Genomic DNA, 20,670 nt, shown 5'->3' with positions numbered 1-20,670 from the left:
TCATTTAATAGAAAGAGCTGTTCTGCTGATTTGAATGCACTTTATTCCTGTTTGTCACAAAACAGTGTACAATGTAAATTACTTCAAAAGATACTATTCATACACTTCTGAATGACAGCTACGGCTGGGAAGGAAATCTGGTTTTGAAAAAGGCCTGAATAAACCGTAAGCTGTTCTAATTATAGAGTGAGAGTGATAATAGTAAGAGGCACTAATGGGACTCTGGACAGCTGGATAGGGAAATCTGATATTTAGGCTCTTGCGTAGGTCTTACCCAGGGAATGTCTCTTTCAACCCAGAAAGTTTCTCAAATCCCTATTGTGAACAGAAAATATTTTGATTTACTTTCTTTTCAGTTTGTACTCAAAAAAACAAGTTGTCATCCACCTATGCTACTGGAAATATAAAATAAATCAACAGAGGTTTGCTCTGAATTTATACCAGGAAGGGGAATTCAATCCGGAGAGTTCATATTAGAGAGGTGAACAGGGTTTTGCTTTTTTAAAATAGAACAAGGAAAGATTCAGATAGTCCAATGAAAATGTAAAAAATAGTTAAAAATAAAACCTGAAGTGATACTCTCCTAATACTTATCTTATGCTGTTGGCTAGGAAATCAGCTAGGGAAATCAGTGCGGTTGCAGTGACTGATAAGACACTACACCAGTTCTCGCAAGCGGGAGAGTAGGATCATACTTTTTATTTCACATGGTAAAGATGGAATATATATTAAAGCGTATTAAATCATGAATAATCTTATTCTTTATCATCCACTTACTGATTTTAAAATGCATAATGCACAGAAAAAATATTTATGAGAAATAAACACACACTTTTTCCAGTTCCACATGCTTTTCTTCATCTATGTTATTTAAGCAAAAATGTTTCCCTATTCTGAATAATAGTCTAACTTTGAATCTGACCACTGGGGTGTCTTAAGCAATCAAAAATCACTGACTTCTTCTGCCTGAAAAGCACCCATAGGGCCTGTCTCACGTTTTGGGTTTTCTCCGTTTCTGTACTGCATAAAATTCCAATCACATTTTAGCAGCACATCATGTTCTTATGATGGAGAATACTCCCTATTGAAATTAGCCTACTGAGAATTTCTTGATGGTGTGTATTACCTTGGTTTGCACGAGGCATTTTTGCATGTTTTTCCAATGCAGTAAAATTGCAGGACCCTATTAGCAAAGAGTAGCTACAGTGCATTACTAGTAGTGCCCTGGCCAAATTTCAGATTGGCTAGACTCTTGCTAGCTGCAGTCAGTCTGCGTTTCTTCTCTGTATGTGCGTCCCTATCCAACACTTTGTCATATTAGATTACAAATAAATAGGAAAAAAAACAGTATATAGAAAAGTGCTAGAGATGTGAATGAACAAAAGTCATGGTTTTAAACACTCATGAGTGAGGATGAAATTTAGGTTCAAAATTATGTGATCTTGAAAAGGAGCCAACAAAAAGTATCACATCTAGAAGCTACTGTTTATAGCGCAAGGAAAATGTGGGCAACTCCTCACCACTTCAGTCCCATATAGTGAGCCAGAAACTCCTCATCAATCTCCTAGTGTAACCTAAGAAAGGCAAGAAAGAATCAACCTTGTAATGCTACACATAAGCTTACGTAAAACTGCAATGTGGTATTAGCTGGAGCCCAGCAGCTGGGGCAGCTCTGCCAGAAGCAAGGTGAGGAGCTTGTAGTGGAAAACACATCTAACCCTTCTTGACGAGTTTTGTGTATGCCCTCTCCTTGTGGTGGATCAGGTCTGCTGAGGGGCACACAGCAGCCACAGAAGTAATTAGCAGTGCTAATTACTCAAGGATTTACACTTCCTTTTCTCACCATTGTCCTTTCTGCCGAGTTGCCTCTAACTGGAGCAACCTTTGCAGTCTGTCTGTGCAGCAACTGCTGCTCTGGGTGAATCTTCCTCCCATCAGACAGGCAAGGTGGAGGCTTGTGACTGCTCCTGTGACCTCAAGGTCTAGCCCCTAGTGACGTGTTGTATTTTTTTTTTTATGTTTCAAAGCAGCTTAATTAGTAATCAGTCACAAAAGGCAACTGCAGTAGCTCTCTAGCTACATATTGGGTAGAGAGTCTACCTATTGTGTAGAGAGCCGGGAGGCTTCATGTCTGTGATGTGTTTGCATTCAAGAGCCAGTCTCTGTCCAGTGTTCAGTAGCCCCGGCATAGAGTAGTGCTGGTGACATTCCTAAACTACAGAGCCCGTTTCTAGGGCCAGCCAAATGTCAACAAAGTTAGTGAAGCCCTGTTGGAACTGGCAGGTTCAAAGGGTTTCTGGGGCACGAGCAAAACGCTTACTGTTTACACTGAATACCCCAGGAAGAGTAGCATCTGCTATTTGCCTGTTTCTAAAGTATTTTTCCTGCTGATTAGATCCACTGTTCATCCTGTCGGAGGATCCTCTGCATTCATTATTTTGTTCTCACTCAAGTCCAGAACAGTCTGTTCTCATAAAATTTGAGTGAGGCTTGGTTTGACCTTCCTCACATAAATTTACATCACTTCAGCTTTTACGTCAGTTTATTTTAAATTTTATTTTACAGAAGGGAAAGAAGCAGGACAGAGGCAGATCATCCAAGTAATTGGGAAATGTGGTTGTGAACAAAAAGTATTTTGCCTAGCGCGTCATACCTCTGCTTTGTCAGATTCCAGGGTAGCCCGAATGTCAAGGACTGCATCGGCCAATGAAGCTTTTGCCTGTGGGGCCAGTGGCCCTGTTCGTTATGTCGTGAGGGTAGCCCTCTGAACGTTTGTGTGGGATGTCCTAGAAATTGCTGCATTTCTACTCTAAACTACAGTTTAGAGTGTTTCATCGTTGGGGCACTGTTAAATGTAGTGCTCCCTGCTCTGCGGTTAATACAGAAATGCAGGTGCTACGCTCCACCACTGTGATGAGGGAGAGCGTGTGTGCTGGGAGCAGCGAGCAGACAGATGTAGGAAAAGGGTGGAAAGGCGAGAGGGGAAGGAGGAGTTGGGTTACACAGCAAAAGGAGAGTAGAAGGAAGCTGTTTAGAAGGGTGTCAGTGCAGCTGTGATGGGTTAACTCTGCCCATGAGGAATTAGATTGATACCCAGCAAGTGGTTTCATAGAGGCCAATAAACAGCTGTCAGATGGGAACTGATTTAATGGCTGGGTATGAATACAAAATAAGTGGGGATTTCTGTTCCAAAACAATAATAAGTAAGAATTACTGTGCATGCCCAACACAGCATTTTCTATCAGTTTATAGTTGTTTAGTTTTTCGTTCAAATGTTATTAAAGCACATCTCTGCCGCTTGTCATTTGAGTGAATAATAGCTGGAAAACATGAAGGTTTTCTGGTTATCTGAGCTCAAAATCAAGTCAGCTATAATTTTTAACAAGACATGTATTCTTGCTCCCTTTGCTTCAACTTGCTTTCACTCACCTCTGGTTCTTTTGTTAAAATCTTGAAAAAACGTTCACATAAATTTCTTTCCTGTGGTGCAGGAAGCTGAGATCCAAATCTTCTCCAGCTTTGAGTCTTAGCTTTTTTCCTCAAAAGTATGTCCCTTCATTGGAAGAATTTGCGCTCTGTATAGAATTCTTCAGTAGTCCCTGGGTGCAAAATAGCTCTCTGTCGAGTGGTAGCACGCTTTGGTTCTGAATATTGTATTCATACCATGTGCCACAAATTCAGCAGGAGAGTTTGAGAGGCTACACCTCGTGCTTTCTAATAGGCTAGAGTAGTTAGTACATTCCCTTGAAAAGGAGGTGGTGGTGGCGGCTCAGTCCTTTGCTCTGCGTCTGAGAAGAGATGAACGTTATCAGACGAATGTTTTCCCAGCTCATTCAGTAGGATCCATACGGGGGCTGCCAGGTAACATCCTATTTTGCTCACCTGCATTATATAGTTGGCTCCAGTGTTTCCCAGGACGCACACAAAGATCATTCATTGGAAAATTCTGACCTGGTTTGCAGCATAGTCCCGTCACAGCTGTGCATGGTCAGCTAATTGCTCTGTGTTGTTTTCGAAGGCCGAGAACTCAGCTTTCTGTCCTTTGAAATATTATAGTTCTCCCTCCTGAACTTCCTCTTTTCCTGCCTCTTCAGCAGAAATTTTAGTAAGCATCTGCAGGATAAAATATAGCTCATGTCTTTTCTACCACCTGTCTAGAGCAGTTGAAATAAGTACAGATACTGAGTTATTTTAGCTAATCCAAGACAGGCATGCCATTTACAGCAGAGTGTTATTTTAGGAAAGAGGAATTTGGGTAGCATTGCACAAACAGGGAAGGAGAAGGAGCCATCAAGCTACTGCTGGAGAGCAGTATAAACCAAAAGCAGTTCCAAACACGGTGAATTTGAGGGAGTTCTGATCCAGAGGCAGTTTTGTACTTATTGTGGGTGTTATAGGTATGTTTTGTTACAGTCCATTTGTATTAGCAGAGGTGTGTAAAAGTAACATGGAGATATTATTTATAGCAGAGAATTACCTTCCTACGCTATTTCCTCTTAAGAACTAGTGAGAAACAGTGAGGTGGAATTCATCATCCCATTTCAGGGATGAACTTCTTACTTTAATTTCATCAGCTGAACAGAAATGGTTCAGCTAATCAACTGAGAGACTGATGAATAAGTTATCCTTAAATTTTGTAGGGGGAGAAGATCCAGAATGGCCTTAACTGGTGCCTGCTGAGGTTATTGTGTTTGCACGTGAATGTGACAATTTCTCACTCAGTCCAGAAACAAACTTTGTTGCATTAGGTGAAGATGGTGCGTTGCTCAGATATGGCAAAGGGAGCAGAGGACAGCAGCTAAAAAGCCTCTTTACCTCATCTGTAAGATACCTTGGAAGAGTTGTCAGTGGAGCACCATGGGGGCTGGCTCCACGGTTGCAGGGGAGAGGCTGGAGGAAGGAATGGGCACCAGCTGGTCTGTGGAGCACAGTACCCCGATAATCTCTTAGATTTCCAAGAGGAAATCTCAGGAGGAATTTGTTCTATTTGCAGATTCCATTTCCGTTACTTTTTTCCTTTAGAAACTGCTCTTCCACAGCTCACACTAGCTTACACTAGGTTACTTACCAGTGTGTAATGCATACCAATCTTTTCTTCATCCCTCAACATGGACCATAATGTCGTTTGGTAATTTTTATTTACGTGTTAAGAACAGCTCTTAAAAACAGTGTAGGAAAACAATATTAGTGCACTGGGGAATTCAGGCAGCAATGAATCAGGCAAGTCTCGACCCAAAGTATATTGTAAGCAGCAGGTTTTGCTTTTGGAAAGCTGAAAAAAAACATATCTAGAGTAGTCTGAGTTTAAGGGAAAAAGCTAGAACTTTTGGTTATTTTATTTGATCCAAAGCATCAGACTGCTTACCACAGGCCAAATGTAGAGGCCAAAGAGGTGAGAAAACAGATATAAAAAAATCACTCAAGACCGTTCTATTGGTAATTACAAGGCATACTCTCTGATTCAGGAAGTCTCTAACCTTGATTGCCTCTGTCTAAGGTCTGTATGCGAGAGAAAGGATCCCCCTGTACATCCCTCATTCTTATATTCTTCCTTCGCATCCACCTTTGGCTTCAATTTAAGATAAGGTCCTAGGCTAAGTAGACCTTAGGTCTGTTTGCGCACAGTCATATTTGCATCACTGCTCTTAAAGAAAATAAAATCAGGTGAAAAAGGGGTATCAGTGGGATAGAATGGCCCCAATTTCCTACAGGTTTATGCTAATACAGCACCTATCCTCACAGTGTGTCAAAGCACTTTGACAAACTTACCAAGTCCTTGGAATGAGGAATGGAACATCCTTATTTTACAGATAGTAAAACTGAGCCATGGTGCCATAGTTACTCACCATTGCCAAGAAGGATAGACCTAAGAATGGAAATCATGAGGTCTGGCCATTTAAATCTTGGTCATTTAAGCCTACCACCTGGCCACTCAAATGCATTTTATAATCTACTACAGTATATAAGGTCGTATGTGCGTATATCCTCTTGCTGATGTGTAGTGACGTCCTCTTTGGAACAGCTCTAGTTCTGTTAATCTCAGCTAACTGGACAAGGACTTAACGTAGATTATACTGCAAAAACTCTTGCAATGCTCTAATGGGCCTTCAAAAAATGACATGAGAAAGGGTAATGTTAACTGCATCTTTCCTCATACCTTTTGATTACACAGAAGTACAGAAGTAAGGTGGTTTAGCTAATGTATTTGGCTTTCTTCAATATTTTACCATATTCTGAATATCCTAGCTTTATGGATTTATTTAGGGGATAATTGCGATGTGCCTGTCAGTTATGGATAGGTAAAGATAGATAAAGATATCACTATTGACTCTCCCTAAAAACATGCAGTTTCTGAGGCGCAGAAACATTTTTTTTAATTTTCTGTTATTCCAAATCAGAGCACCTGTACTGACAATGCTGTGCAAACTCCACTCCATCTTAATATTTTGTTTGGAATTATATCAATTTATTCTTTTAATAAGTCTCTGAACATTATTTGTTGTGACACAAGAAACATCAAGAGTAGAAATGTTAGCCCTGTTTCTGTATCATATCACAACTTCCATTGACCTTATTATTACCTTCTGTGTTTAATTTTTCCTTTACCTGTTTCTTGTTCAGTAGTGTAGTTTACCTATGATATCTTTTGCTTTTGGCATGTGTGTATTTTATTCCCAAATGCATTGCTTTGCATTTGTCCAAGTCTAATCTTGTTTTATTTCCTGCTTAGATCCCTAGTCTTTTTGGTTTGTCTGTATGTGAGGTTAGTGTGGATGGTCTGCTGCAATACACCAGCTCTCCTTGCTTCCTTCCCTGAGTGGAAACCATGGTGAAGATGGGACCAGCAAGAGGCCAGACCTCATCTTGAAATGGTACTGGAATGTGGCCATGGGACACACTGGGACCCAGGAACTGGGAACACCCCCAGGGCCTTCATGTCTACATAGCCTTTGAGTTCCTAGCCTTTGAGTTCGCTGTTCCAAAACCTAGCAGATGATGCTGTTTTCACAAATATGCTGACTGCTTCTCCTTCCAGATCAGTAATGAAATTAAATAGCACATCTTGCTCACGTGCTATATTCCCATGCCTCATGCACTGAAAAATCTCCTTACGAATCAAGTATTTACTTAAAGAACCTATACCAGATTTGGCACTAATTGCATTTTGTTCAAGTTCTTGAGCTGCTCCTGTTTCCTCAGTATCCTGTATCATTTGGCCTCTCTGTTGATGCTTTTATTAGAGAGCCTAGACAATGACTGATGAAGGTAATTACCTAAACTTCCCTTTAAACACCAGCAGTAATCATTCCCAGTCAGGTTTTCTGTGCTATTTTCCCTGATTTGTAAATGAGAATGTCAGAATCAATTCAGCACTTTCCAGAGGGAGAATAATTTGCTGTTAAAAATCATAAAAGAAGCTAAGAATGGAAAACAACCATACTATGGGCTGCATCAGACTGATGTTTACTTTATAAAACAAGTAACTGATGTTTCCGCGGGATCAGTTTTTCCAGCACAAGTCTGGGACCAGAGTACTTGTAGGATTACTCTTAATTGATCATGCTTCCTGCTTTTCCCAAGGCGTTCATGTCATGTTGATACAGTAATATATGTTGCAGCACAGCCCATCTGTATAATGTTGCTTAGAATGCCCCCCAAGTATTTGCTATTGCATGTTAATTCAGTATTATTTAAGGATAGTCACTGAACGGTGTAGCATTACTTCATTGTTGAACTGCTCACACAGCCTGCCAAGCTTAACAGTCAGCCAGATCAAAAAATTATCCCTTTTAACTTAGAGAAACCGTCATTCCCACCAAAAAGGAATCCACTGCAAATGATAAAAAAACAAGAGTGAATATGGTGTACCAAGTGCAAATAACAGAACATGAGGTAGGGTCCCAGAGAACTCGACAACATAAATGGACCTCTCTTTATCGCCACAAGAAAGTCAAGGGCTTTCAGGGCCGGAAAGCTTTGTTTTAAGGAAATTATGTCTTTGATCTAGTCCTGATTTAAACATACGCATATCCAGCATGCTTACTCAGCACTCTATTAGCACAGTATAGCAGTAAAACCATTAAAAGAAAGAAAGAAAAAGTAAAACGTTGACCACTAAGTTGGATTGCCACAGAGGATTGCATTGGAGATCTCTACATCTGAAAATGAAATTGGCCCAACTTAGGCTGAAGAGCCAGGTCAGGAGGTCAGTTTTACTATATCATAGGGAGGAAGAACTGCAGGGGAAGGAGGAAAGGGGAAAATCTTGGAACTAGTATCACGTATTCACTGATAAGTTACACTGTTTGAGGTACATGCTCATGCAGCTATACGAAACAGCTGTACTGGGTCACACCAGAGGTCCTTCAAGCATAATATGCAGGCAATGGTAGATACATAAGGAAAAATTTAAGAACAGAGCAAGAAGGTGTTGGTATTTCTCCAGGACATGCTGCCAGCCTCCAACAATTTGCAGCTTGGGGAATTCCTGTGGCAGAATTGGTGTCTTGTGTATTTAATGGCCTACAAAGGACTTTTCATTACATAAGAGCAGGTAATCATATGGCCCCCACACTTGAATCTTTGCCCTCATAGGAAGGTGTCTGAAGGAACACCTGAAGAAATATATGAATATAAATTTTCTGAAGAAAGTCTCATTTCAGTACGGCAAATCAGGCACTAGTTCACCAGTCTCTCCATAAGGAAGACGTGGCCTTTCTTTTTAAATTCTGCTATATTATTCTATATATTCAGTGCTACTATTCAGTGCATTCTATATATTCAGTGCTACTATTAGTCATAGAAGAGTCTATTGTATCTCCTTTCTTTTCTTACTTGCCTTGTAAAGGAGGGAGAAGGTACACATGAAATCATTCACAGCACTTCTAGCTATTTCTGATCAGTGGTCCTATACAACCCACCTTGATTTCGAGACTTTGCTCTCCCACTGGGCTGTGCAGAACACCTGCTGTAGGACTAGGTAGGCTCAGAGAGACTCTAGTATTAATTCAAAGCCGGTGTACTGCTTTAGCTGCCAAACTGCTCATCAGGCTGCAGAAGAGCTTGGTCTCAAAGATGTAGTCGCTACAGAACAAATTCAAGCTACGTGATCTTGAAAACAGGAGATGGTTAGCATTCTTGCTGTATCCCATCCAAATTTTGTGTTATCACCTTTATTACCGTAGGATGTTTGGGTTATTCTTATTCAAATATTTTGTTAAACTCGCTTGGAGACTGGTATAGGATTTGGTCCTGTGCTAGTGACAACAAAGCACAATTGCCTGTTTTGACAATCCAAATTATCCTTGAGGATAGTGGAAAACAATGAGAGCTGTTGCTTAGAATAGGAAATGAGTACAATAGAGACAAAACTGCAATATCTATTTAGAGGGAATCATAGGAAATAGGAGTATTGTCTAAGATGAGAAATTTGGGGTTTGGGAGCATTAATTTTTCTTAACGCTTATTTTGGACACTGTAGTCCATTTCTGGATCTAGCTTGACATCTTCAGAAAATGGAAGATTTCTTCCTCTCTCCAAAGAGGAAGAAATCAAACAGACACTCCCTTCAAAACTTGAACTGTTTGAGGGCTCCACTAAAGAAGTAATATTCCATTCCTGTAGCTCGTCACCTGATACATACAATACTTAGTCAGGACTGGAAGTTATTGCCATGTTGGCTGCATTGTACCCTTTTTGAAATGACTAGAGCGTTTTCAAACCTTTTCCTAGTGCAGAGTTATCCTATTGATGAGCCTGGTATACAGGTATACCTAGGGTGAAAAATGATCCCTGTCCCACTTGGCGGTAACTGGCATTGATTTTTCATGCTCCTCGGGGGGTCAAGGACTTCAGAGGCTTTATCGGGTGCTGTTCCTTGGTTCCTGGGGAAGGTAACTTGAAATATTCTGGAGAAAGGCCACTCCACCTGTAAAATGTTTTGCAGGTGTGTAGGTCATCAGTTGGGTCATCCATATCTTCTAAAACAGAGATGGACAGATGAAAATGCTCCTGGTTTCAGGTTGTCATGAAGAAGTAGGATCCTTTTTAATTTCTTCTCTTCTTCGTGTTCTCCCCTGTTTCCTTCCATAACTCAGAGGTGACAAAAGTGCCCACTTATTCCCCACTGTCTTTCTTTGCTTTTCATTCAGTTGTTCTGGTCAGATTTTGGAACAGAATGGGTCGTGTTAGCAGATCCAAAAAAAAAAACCAAGGAAGGGTCCTGTTTACACCATGATTTTACAACAGATTAGAAAACAAGCTTTGGTTTTGAAGTGGGTGTTTCCATTTTCCTTTTGCACAACTATTAGATCACTAACTTGTCTATTTGTCACTCCTTTACTCACAGTAACCATGGCTTTATAATAAAGGTTATTTCTATTTCTTCTGTCTGCCATCACACAACAGGCAGTTTGTTACACATACACAAATTAAAATAACTTGTTCTACCGCATTGACATATTTAAAGATTGTACAGTTTGTTACCATTCTTTTTTTGCCCCTAGAGTCATGCAGACTGCCCAGCAATTGAAGCAATTGTTAAAATGTATGGCAGTAAACCCTAGAAAAGTTCTCCTCTGAGAGCAGGGAACAAGAAAGCAAATCAAGATGAATAGCTCTATCAAGGTGAATAGTTGCCTAGATAGTTCCAGAAACTCATCTGAGTGGATGAGATGATAATTACTCGTGTGTTCATTATGAATACCGGAAACAGTTAAGTTTAGAAATGACTAGGGATGTGTCAGAGCAGTATTTTATTCCCTTTTTTCCAGTAGGGGTTTTTGTAGTACTTCTGAAGCACTTGCATCTTCCCACTCTAAACAGGCCATATTTTCCTTCCCTCTGTTTCTCACCCACACCTCAGTTTTCTTTCCCTATAAACTTTTTATTTCTCTTTCCATTATCCCTGCTGCTCGGCACTATCACAATAAATTTCAGTGAGTTTTTGGCTCTTTCCATGGCTTTTTCATGACACCCTCTTTTTAGAGTAAAGTATGCTGGGACAGCCTGTCTGCTTTGCAAGGCATAGACATTGCTTTTTTATTTTATTGTATTTGTTTTTAACCAGCTGGACTGTATCAGTCATTGGTCTTCTCCTTGATGAAATTTTATATTGGATCCAGTCAAGCAGCAGTCCTATTGCATTTTATATTTCTCTTTTTCTCTTTTTTCTTCTTTATAGAATCAAGATGCCAGTCCTAAAATCTTTACCCAGAATTATGAAAGGCAATGTGGGAAGCCTGAAACAGAGAAGAAAGGTATCTTCATGACTTGTGGGAGTGCAGTCACCACCGATACACCTTCAGAAATGCTCTGTCCTGAAAAGACATTACACGCAAAAAATGCAGCTTTACAAACCTATTCTCAACACCATGCTCCATGTGATAAGAGTGAAAGTGGTCAGCAAAAATTCTTCTGGGAACAAGGAATTAATATTATTAGTAATGGCAACAAATCAAAGAATGAAATTTCAGCTTGTTTTTTTAGGGAAGCAGACTCTGTTCCTAATAGACAGGAACATTTATGTGCTGTTCTGTCTCCTGCAAAGCTATGTGATGAGCCAAGGGAGAGAGGGCAAAGGTGTAGTTTTGACTTACATGAGCGCAATGACACAGATACTCTCTGTGTTGTATCATGTGATAAATATCTGTTTGACGCTAATGACAAGACAGTCCAGGAATCTGGAGAACCTGGGTGCAAAGGAGATGCTGATTTATCGGCAGTGCATGACAAGCTGTGGAAGCTTCTTCATGATGTTGACTCGGACTGTCAGATCCCATTTGAGAACCGGGGGATCACAAGTTTAGAAATTAGGCCAACGGACGTCAAAGTCAGAGAACCGAGCTTTGTGCAGGAGGCTTGCCCTGATCATCCGTTGTCAATAAATTTGATAGAAGAGGAGGAACCTATTGTACGGCCACCTAGTAGACAGAGAACAGAGAAAGAAGATTGCAGTGTTTCTAATATCCTACTACAAACAGATGAAGCATGTAGCAGTGCACCCACAGGAAACATTTCCCTTGCACAAGTGGCAGAAACGGTTGGTATACATCAAGGTTCTAGCACTGGAAATAGAACAGAAGCACCATCCATTCGTATTTCAGCAAATAGTATATTAGATGGAGAGGAGTGCTTGGAGCAAAATTCAAATCAAACACTAACTGGCAATAATGGATCCATTCAAATGACTGCTGTCCAGGAAGGAAAGCTTGCTGTTGATAATGCTTTCCGAACATGCGATGCAGATTCTCCTCAAAGATTAAAAAATGCTCAGAGTAGTAATTTTGAATGTGACAAAGAAAACCCAGCTTACATGTCAGATAAGTCTATTGGACAATTACTTTGTGCTGATCAGAACATATCCTTAATGAATGAGACTGCAGCTAAGTGCACAGATGAAGATACTGGTAAACACTCTACTGTTAGAGACTGTTATTCATCAAGAAAAGAACTTGTTTATTTTCCTGAGCAGAAGAACCTTTTCCCCTGGAATTCCTCTGGTGAAAATGCCGATCAAAAACACTTTTCTGTTGAAGCTATACATAAAAGTACTGAAGAGGGTTTACAGGGAAAAGGAAACCACTCAGACTTGAATGCAGAGAATGCAGAGAATGGCACGAATTCTGGCCATTACCATCTTTCAAAAAGAGACTGTAAAGATTTTCACGTTGTTTCTAATGCACAGAAATGCAGTTACCTAATGCAATTGCCTAATTTAATTAAGACTCCTGAAACCGCAAGATGCAAGAATCTACCCCAAAACATACACCAAGCGACAGAGATAGAAAAGCAAGAAGAAGCATGCATTCCATCTTATGAGGATCATTTTTTAACTGATTTTTTGGTAGAGGTGCCCCAATACGAACAAAGTAGAACAAGAGAAGAACAGAGAGACAATGAACAAAAGGCTGAAACTTCCTGTGGCACAGGAGTGAAGCATGTTTCAGAAAGTCAGCCTGCAGTTTCCTCTCAGAATACAACAGAACAACATGTATTTTTTGTTGACCCCACTTTCGAGTCTCATAAAAAATTCAAAACAAATTCTTCAAAGAATCACACACATGCATCTGGGAGTGCAACACCACTTAGCACCCCACAGCCTGGAAGGCTTCACAATGACTACGCCAGCATAGCAAATGAAGATTATAAAGATACTAGTAATCAGGTGGATATCCAACAACTGACCATAAGAGAAACATTGCCATTCTTTATACCCATGGGCCAGCCAGAGGGCTCTATTACTAATGTGTCAGCAACGGGATGTTCCAGCGTAAGAAGTCAAGTGCAAACCGAAAGCACACAAACTGCAGTCAAAGTGGATGAAAATTTGAATAAATTGAAAACTTTTCCCAAAGCACTGCAGGGTCAGTTCCAAAAGAACAAGGAGGAAACAGTCTTGCAGGTGGAAGAACGAAGAATTCAGAGAGCTAAGGAATATAATCCGGATGAAGCCGAAATAAAGCCTCCTATGCATGCTTTAATTAGCTCTGAGGCTCGGGAACAGGTTATAAGTAATGGCATTAAGCAGCCCTGTCTTGACTTGATCTCTTCCAGCAAGCTAACTGGGGTTGAAAATCCAATTAAGTCTACCAAGTCTACTCAGTCTACTGATAAAACTGAAAAAATCCTGGCATCAGAGAGTGCAGTAAGTGGTTTAGTTAACTTACCACCAGTTGATTCAGGGAATGACCAGTATTTTCAAGAGCAGCTACCTCACAGCAGAGCTCAGCCCTACTCCTTAGCATTGACCACAGACGACGCATTCCTAGTCAAAGTGGAAAGGCTAAAGAATCAAGAAGGGTCAAAATCTTACCAGACAGCACCAACTGTTGCTGAGCTTGAGCCCATCAAGTGTAAGCAAGACACAGCAAAGAGTGGGCATTCAGCTACTGGGGCTAAGAAACTACCACCAACAGCACTGTCAAAGAAACCCAGACTGGAAGAGAGAAGAAATGTGAGCAAGAATCCTAGCTATATTAAAAAGTCTGTGAAAAGTGAGGCAGACATGATTCATAGAGAAGAGATAAAAGAGCAAAGGAAACTACTTTCCGAAAAGGACAACAAAGGTAAGAGAAAACTGATTCTCATTTCTGGTCTTTCCAGTCCTTCTGACTACAGTATGAAACTCAAATTCATTTCCAATACACTACAAACAAACATATATCAATCTAAATCGTATCAGCCAGAGATATCCTACCTTCACTGACATTACTTTCCAGTGAACTTGATAACTAGTGCTATCCCTGTTCCACAACGTCCCTCTCTAGCATCCTTCTCCTAGCTGACAAATATATTTATGAACTTTTCATGCTTTCTGAAATAGTTACTTCTTCTTCATTCATCTGTTCAAGTCAGTTTTCAGGGATGTATAGCAAGTTGTTACCGCATAACTACACAGGCTATAGCAACTGCAATCCCAGTAGTAGCATGTTATTATGTTCCCACCGGGTTATATTCCCAGTTACTCTCCTACACTGTGGCTCCCAAATGAAGTTACCCTATCTTGGTTACCAAATTATTTTATTACTAGCAAAGTATTATTGTTACTAGTAGGGTACCACTGATAAATGGAATGCTTTGCAGTTGTATCTGGTGACTTATGGCTGGTTCTGCATTCCTTTTCATCACTGTCAGTCATAAATGACAGTGATGAAATTGGCAATATTAAACTGACATAAAAAAACATGTATTTGAAATGAGAATCAGGTTGCTGGTCACAGTCTCTAGGAAGTTACAAACTGATAAAACAAAGTGCAGACAAGAGTAGCTGTAGCGTACCATCTAAACAGGTGTATTTGTGGTTTCTGTGGATACGTTGCAAAGCCCAAGGCCTTATTTTCAGCTCTTTACATTACATTTTATATTTACATCATAAAATAAGTTTACAGATGAGAGCAGGACTGAACCGTGACTTAAGGTAAGCTAGGTAACTGTGAAGCTCTTCATAGAGTCTAAGTACAGTGCAGTCTTGCTGGTGTTCTACTTCCTCCAGCTGCATTAAAAAGAACTTTTTTCGTTCAAAGATGATGCCAGAGATGTCTCCTTTGCAATCATGTTTGTCCATAAGAAATGACTGTAAAAGGGAATAAAGGGAGGCAAGCTGTATGAAGCGAGACAAAGAACTAGACGTGATGGAAATTTGTTGTGGGGAGGTCTGCTGTACAACTGCAGCCCCCACAGTGGTAACAGAGAACATAGAGCCAGGTCAGAAATTACCAGAGAACCAAGCATGTGGGAGAAGGAGACACATACTCTTTCCTCAAAGGAGAGCATGGAAACTGCGATTACCAAGAAATGCTTCATCTTTTCCATGTAGTTGAACCTATGCTTGAAAAAATATTTTAAACATTGTTCGGGTTTGCATCAGATAAGGCTAAATTATCTTTACCTGCTCCTGATCTGCTTCAGTTTAGACTGAAAATAAATGTATGTTTGTACGTTAGAGAGTTTGCAAGGACCTTTGCCCAGTATGATGGGAAGGTTGGTATGTTCAGTCTGCTATATATTCAGTGCTCTCTTTTTGTTTTTTTCAACTCAAGGAGGAATGGCTCTGTGGTTTAGGCAGGGAACCTGGAGCCTTTCGCTCTATTTTCAGTTCTCTCACATGCTTTCTACAAGTCATTTCAGCCCTGATTCAGCAAGATACTTAGCAGTAAGGACTTAAGTGACTACAAGTTAAACATAGCAGTGAATTCCAGGTGCCTGATCCTTAGAGTTAGATCCAGCATTCCTTAGGCATTAGATGGGGAAAGTTAGGCCGCTGGAATGGGATCCCCGAGGGAGATGTGTCATGCCAGCTCATTCAGAGTGCAGCAGCTCAGAATTAACACATTAGGAAACATGCTACATTCCCTCTAGCAGGGACGTCTCGCTCAGGAGTGCCGGGATGTGCCATTATCGCAAAACCTTTGCTCTAAGTATGTGTCCATTCCTTTTCTTCCCAAAAATAGGCAGGTCTTGCTTGCTTTTTTTTTCCTCAAGAATAAATGATGATTCTCCCCCTTTCTATAAGGGCTTTGTGATTAGAGCCCTTGCCCAAGCATGACACAGAGGTGCACTGTCCTCCTCTTGCTGACAGGCTCTAAGCCTGCCGTCTCTTACCACCCTGGAGAGTGCCCAAGGCTCTAGGCTCCCACTTACATGAGATTGCTCTCCTGTCCTCCTGCTGATGCCATGCCCGCGTGCAAAAGACACTCATAAATTCTGTGTGCAGGAAAATAAGACTCAGCAAAGAAATGGATTAGCAGGGTCTTCCCCTGGCAGGGAGTCCTGGGTTCTGGTCATGGTTCTCAGGGTTACTCCAGTATCTTCTATAAAGTCATTCATTAAAATACAAAAATGATCTTTGGAGCAGGGACTGGAACCCAAGTTTCTTCTCTGTGTCTCCTAGACAGGACAGACTGCTGTTCTGGAACCTGAACAATTCTTGAATTTTCTCTGCGCAATGGTCAAGGTTTAGCAAAAGAGCTATGCTTGTATGGCTGGGAAAGCAGAGACTTTCCTTAGAGGCAGGAAATGAATCCTGTGAGACTGAGGAGGCAAGCGAAGGTCACTACCATTACTAAGTGGCCTTGCCATTGCTAGAGCAAATATGTAACCATTAGGTGTGAGTCGCTCCCTGCAGGTACGTTTTAAAATGAAATGGGTGCCTGGTCCTGGCAGCGTGTGTTAGGTATGTTCCAAGAACATCCTGGAGATGGAGCATCTCCTGGGACTTAGAGTCCTTTCTTTCAAATTAGTTTAAAAAGCCTACTAATTGCATGTATTTGCTTATTATCAATTCTGATTGTGTAACTGTATGATATGCTGTACCTTTATGGTGTCTTTTTTACCGATAAAACCAGCTGATCCTTTAATCAGAGAGAACGTGTTCTGAGTAAGAAATGATTTTGTGTTGATGCTTTTTCAGAGTAGAACTTCCGTTGGGTCTCATTCCATCAGTTCAAGATGTCTTTGCATGGAGAACATTTCCATTGACCGTTTGGGGCACTGGCTCAGTTTTTTAAGACCTCCGTATTTTAAAGCCTCAGTTTCTGCATCAGGAGGAATAGTATTGTCAGATTCATTTTACTAACATTTGTAAATTGTTCTGGGATTCCTTTAAAATGCCAAAACACTATCATTATCTTCTAACCCTTAACTGTGGCTGTTTCATTTCAAGCTCCCAAGCTGCTGAAGAAGATACAAGCAGAGTTATTCCCTGACTGCTCTGGAAATATTAAGTTATGCTGTCAATTTGGTGACATTCATGGCGACTCCACCATTACATGGACTAAAGATTCCAAGTTGCTAGCTCGATTGCAGAGAAGGTGAGTGAATGTTTCTGAAGGTAATTCTGATAATTTCTGAATAGCTTTTGGGAAAATATTAAATTTGCCAGTGATATATTCTTGTATAACTCTGTTAACTCTGTTAACTAAATTAGCATGGTTGGTGCAAAAAGAATCAATTTGAACAGGGTAATTAAGAAGAATATCCTCACATAATGCTATAATATTGGGCATAGTTAGCATTCCATCACCCGTAATTTCTTTCAGCCCATTCATAACCAGCCTCATCCAGCTGTCAAGTACTGTAAAAGATCATCTGAAGTTTCAACCTCAGCGCCCAGGCCAAATGATATAAACACGTCTGGTTAATATATGGAAGGCTGTCTCTGTAGGAGAGGTGAATTGCTGAGACCTAATAAAAGCAACTAAGATGCAATGTAGAGCCTGACGTGATCACTCCTTTGAACTTTATATTCTATTTCAAATGGAGCTTTAAGCTGATTGGATGAAAGGGAATTATATTTAAAGAAAAATGAAATCACTCCTCAGTCTAGCCAATTAAACTGAGTGGCTAGAGGCAGTGCAATGAGATGGGTGGAAAATAAAAGCTTCTGAAGCTCTTTCCTTAGCATCTTCTCTAAACTCCAGTTGTATGAAACAAAAGTTATTTCCCTCCATAGCAGTAATAACATTCTTAGCATGTAGCTCTTAAAATCCAATTATAATGTTTCAAAAATACGAAAGTACTCTTATCCAAAGCAAAAAAAAGAAAAGATATTTCTATCAGAAGACACAATTCTGCTGGAATTAAAAAGTTTTGTAGGAAGTCATCTGATAAGGTGATATTTTCAGTGGAGGAAAGAAATGAATTGGTTAGAGTTCCTGTGTCATTCTGATTATTGTTTTGACTGCACTGATTTTGATGACAGTCTTATAATATCTGTCGTATTATAGAATATATACCTGCTAAGTAATTTTGCAGTGTTTTAACATCCAAAATAAAGCTTAGTTATCAATAAAATAAAGCTCAGTAATAACAAAGAAAATATATGATAACAAAATATTTGAATTTTCACTTTGTGGAATAAATATGATAAATTTCAAAATGTTGAAATTAAAATGAGATATTTAACAAAGTTTTAGTGTGAGAGATTCTTACTTACTTTTTTTACTTCAAAAACGTTCAATAGAGTTCAGTGGAATTGTTCTAAATCTCACTTCTGTCAAGATCAAACTCTAACTTAGTAGTTTGGTGTGTACCCAAGCACTGTTTTTTCCTTTGGGAACGTACTAATATGTCAGTCTACAGAAGTGTATAGTCTGTACCGTGTGATGTGGCACATCTTAACTTGTGCTTTCGACAGGAGGCAATTACAGGAAATTATGCAACAAACCTTTGAATTGTTATGACTCATTAACACACAAAATCAACCATATTAAAACAGCATTGAAAAATACATATTGGTAGTAATATTAGTATTTGCTAGGTAATTACATTTAAAAACTGATGTTGAGTAAAATTAATTGTCCAGCATGCCAGACAGTCATGAAACATCATGTTGGCCTAATACCAACAAAAATGTGTGCACCTTCTCTAATTCCCTTCACAAAAACTTTAAAACGCAATAGCCAGGTCTTCATCGTCCCTGCATGGATTATACGGTTTGCTGGTAAATGCAGAGACACCCAGCGTCATGTATGTAGAGACCTTCATGGACTAAGAGGACTTTTCACTTAAGCATAGTACTGTTTCAGTGTGTTTTTATTCCGGGGCTGGCTTGAGTCTACAAGTAGTGTAACTGCGTTCCATGTGTCATTGCGGCCCTGCTGATAATGTCTAGCAACCATCCGTTCCTGAAGTTGCATACACAGCCAGCAGCAAATGCCTAGCTTGAAAAAAGCAAAGGAGCAGGGGAAAACTGAGTGAGAAGTTGCAAGGATACAATCAGGAGGGGCAGAGGGGAAAAGAGAAAGCAAAGCAACGGAACAGAGGTGATCAGAAAAATTGAGGAAGATCTGTAAACACAAGGAAGAGAGACTGAGAATTTCTGGTATTGGCTCCAGCTGAGAACAAGGAAACCAAAAGCTATTATTATATTGGTCCCACAATATAACAGTGTTCAACACGTTCTTAACTCAGATTAAATTAAATCAGCAAGTTCTTACACACATTTCCGCACAAGATGGATTGAAGTGTATACCTAAACCGAAGCATATATTTAGCTGAAGGGAAGTCTTTCTGACTTGCACAGAGCCGAGATCAGGCCTCAATATTAGTCAGCACAATGCCTATTGCTTTCAGTCATTTGAAACTGTGCTTCCTACTACTATGGGGTGTTCCCAAATGTTCTCATGCAGAGAACAGAGTTGTTCCAAATGTTCTAAATTTCAGCAGGAAAATATCCATTATATCTTCTTAGAATGCACTCGGAATCGAGGGAGAGCATACAACATTTTTATCTGTTTGTACTTTACATATTTGCCTGTGATTTTGATATGAATATTAGAATGCCTTTTGGTGTGATTTAATAATTTTTATGTGTATTTGATTGATACATTTTTCTCTTAGGATACAGCAGGAACATCTGTTGTGCTACACTTAATAGGCTGAATGCTTCTTACTGAGATGAAATAAAATACCTTTTCCACTCGCATCACATTTGAATCAGTCTTTACAGTGATGGGCAGAAACTCCAGGGACAGAGGGAGAGATGCATGGAATAATCAGGAAAGATGTTTTAAAAGCGTTAACGTGAAAAATTGGCATCTTCTATTCCAGTGCCCAGGATGACTCTCCCATCTCTTTGGCAATAGCTAAAGCTAGTAACAAAGACCAGGGAATGTATTATTGCTGCTTGAAGAATATTTATGGAAAGGTGACTGCTGAGTTTAATCTGACTTCTGAAGGTAAATCCCAGTTTATAATTTTAATAGATAGTAATAACAATGGCAGTTTCCATTCGTATTTTTTTGACTAGAAGGTCTCTTTGTTTTTGTTTCCTTGTAGTCTTGGAACATCTCTCAGGTTTTCAGAATCTTGAAGGTGAGTACACGTTTGCTTAAATGTAGCCTTAAATCTTTGTTCCTTCTGATTTCCGGATGGTACAAAGGATGGAAAATAAGACGAAAATAATTAGCAGTATTTTCACCTGAGATGTGCAGCCTTCTGAACTTTGAGCCTTGGTTTCCTGATAGAAACTATTTTCAAAACTTTTTTTTTTTTTTTTTTACCACCCAGTGAAATTGGGTGTACAGTTGTTCACTGTTATCAAGGAGTTACTAAGCAGCTGCGTTTCCTTGGTGAATTTGACCCAAGGTGTTTTATTTCTATTGCAAAAATGGATGGATAAGTTTGCTGTATCAAAGACAGTCCTAATGATGGTCCATTAATTCTGAGGAG

General features: G+C 39.9%; 1 protein-coding gene across 4 annotated transcripts in view; it reads left to right on the top strand.

Moving 5' to 3' along the window:
• Positions 1–20,670, top strand: part of LOC104138471 (alpha-protein kinase 2) — a 59,181-nt gene that overhangs the window by 18,276 nt on the left and 20,235 nt on the right. For all 4 annotated transcript variants that reach the window (XM_009666076.2, XM_009666074.2, XM_068928220.1 and 1 more), the window contains 4 exons: positions 11,183–14,066; positions 17,162–17,309; positions 20,050–20,177; positions 20,278–20,313. In XM_009666076.2, the coding sequence (XP_009664371.2) occupies positions 11,183–14,066; positions 17,162–17,309; positions 20,050–20,177; positions 20,278–20,313 (3,196 nt within the window). The remainder of the gene's footprint in view (positions 1–11,182; positions 14,067–17,161; positions 17,310–20,049; positions 20,178–20,277; positions 20,314–20,670) is intronic.

This window comes from Struthio camelus, chromosome Z (assembly GCF_040807025.1).
Source record: "Struthio camelus isolate bStrCam1 chromosome Z, bStrCam1.hap1, whole genome shotgun sequence".
NCBI classification, from domain to species: domain Eukaryota; kingdom Metazoa; phylum Chordata; class Aves; order Struthioniformes; family Struthionidae; genus Struthio; species Struthio camelus.
The sequence above is the reverse complement of the archived record's forward strand: the minus strand, read 5'-3'. Positions and strand labels throughout refer to the sequence as shown.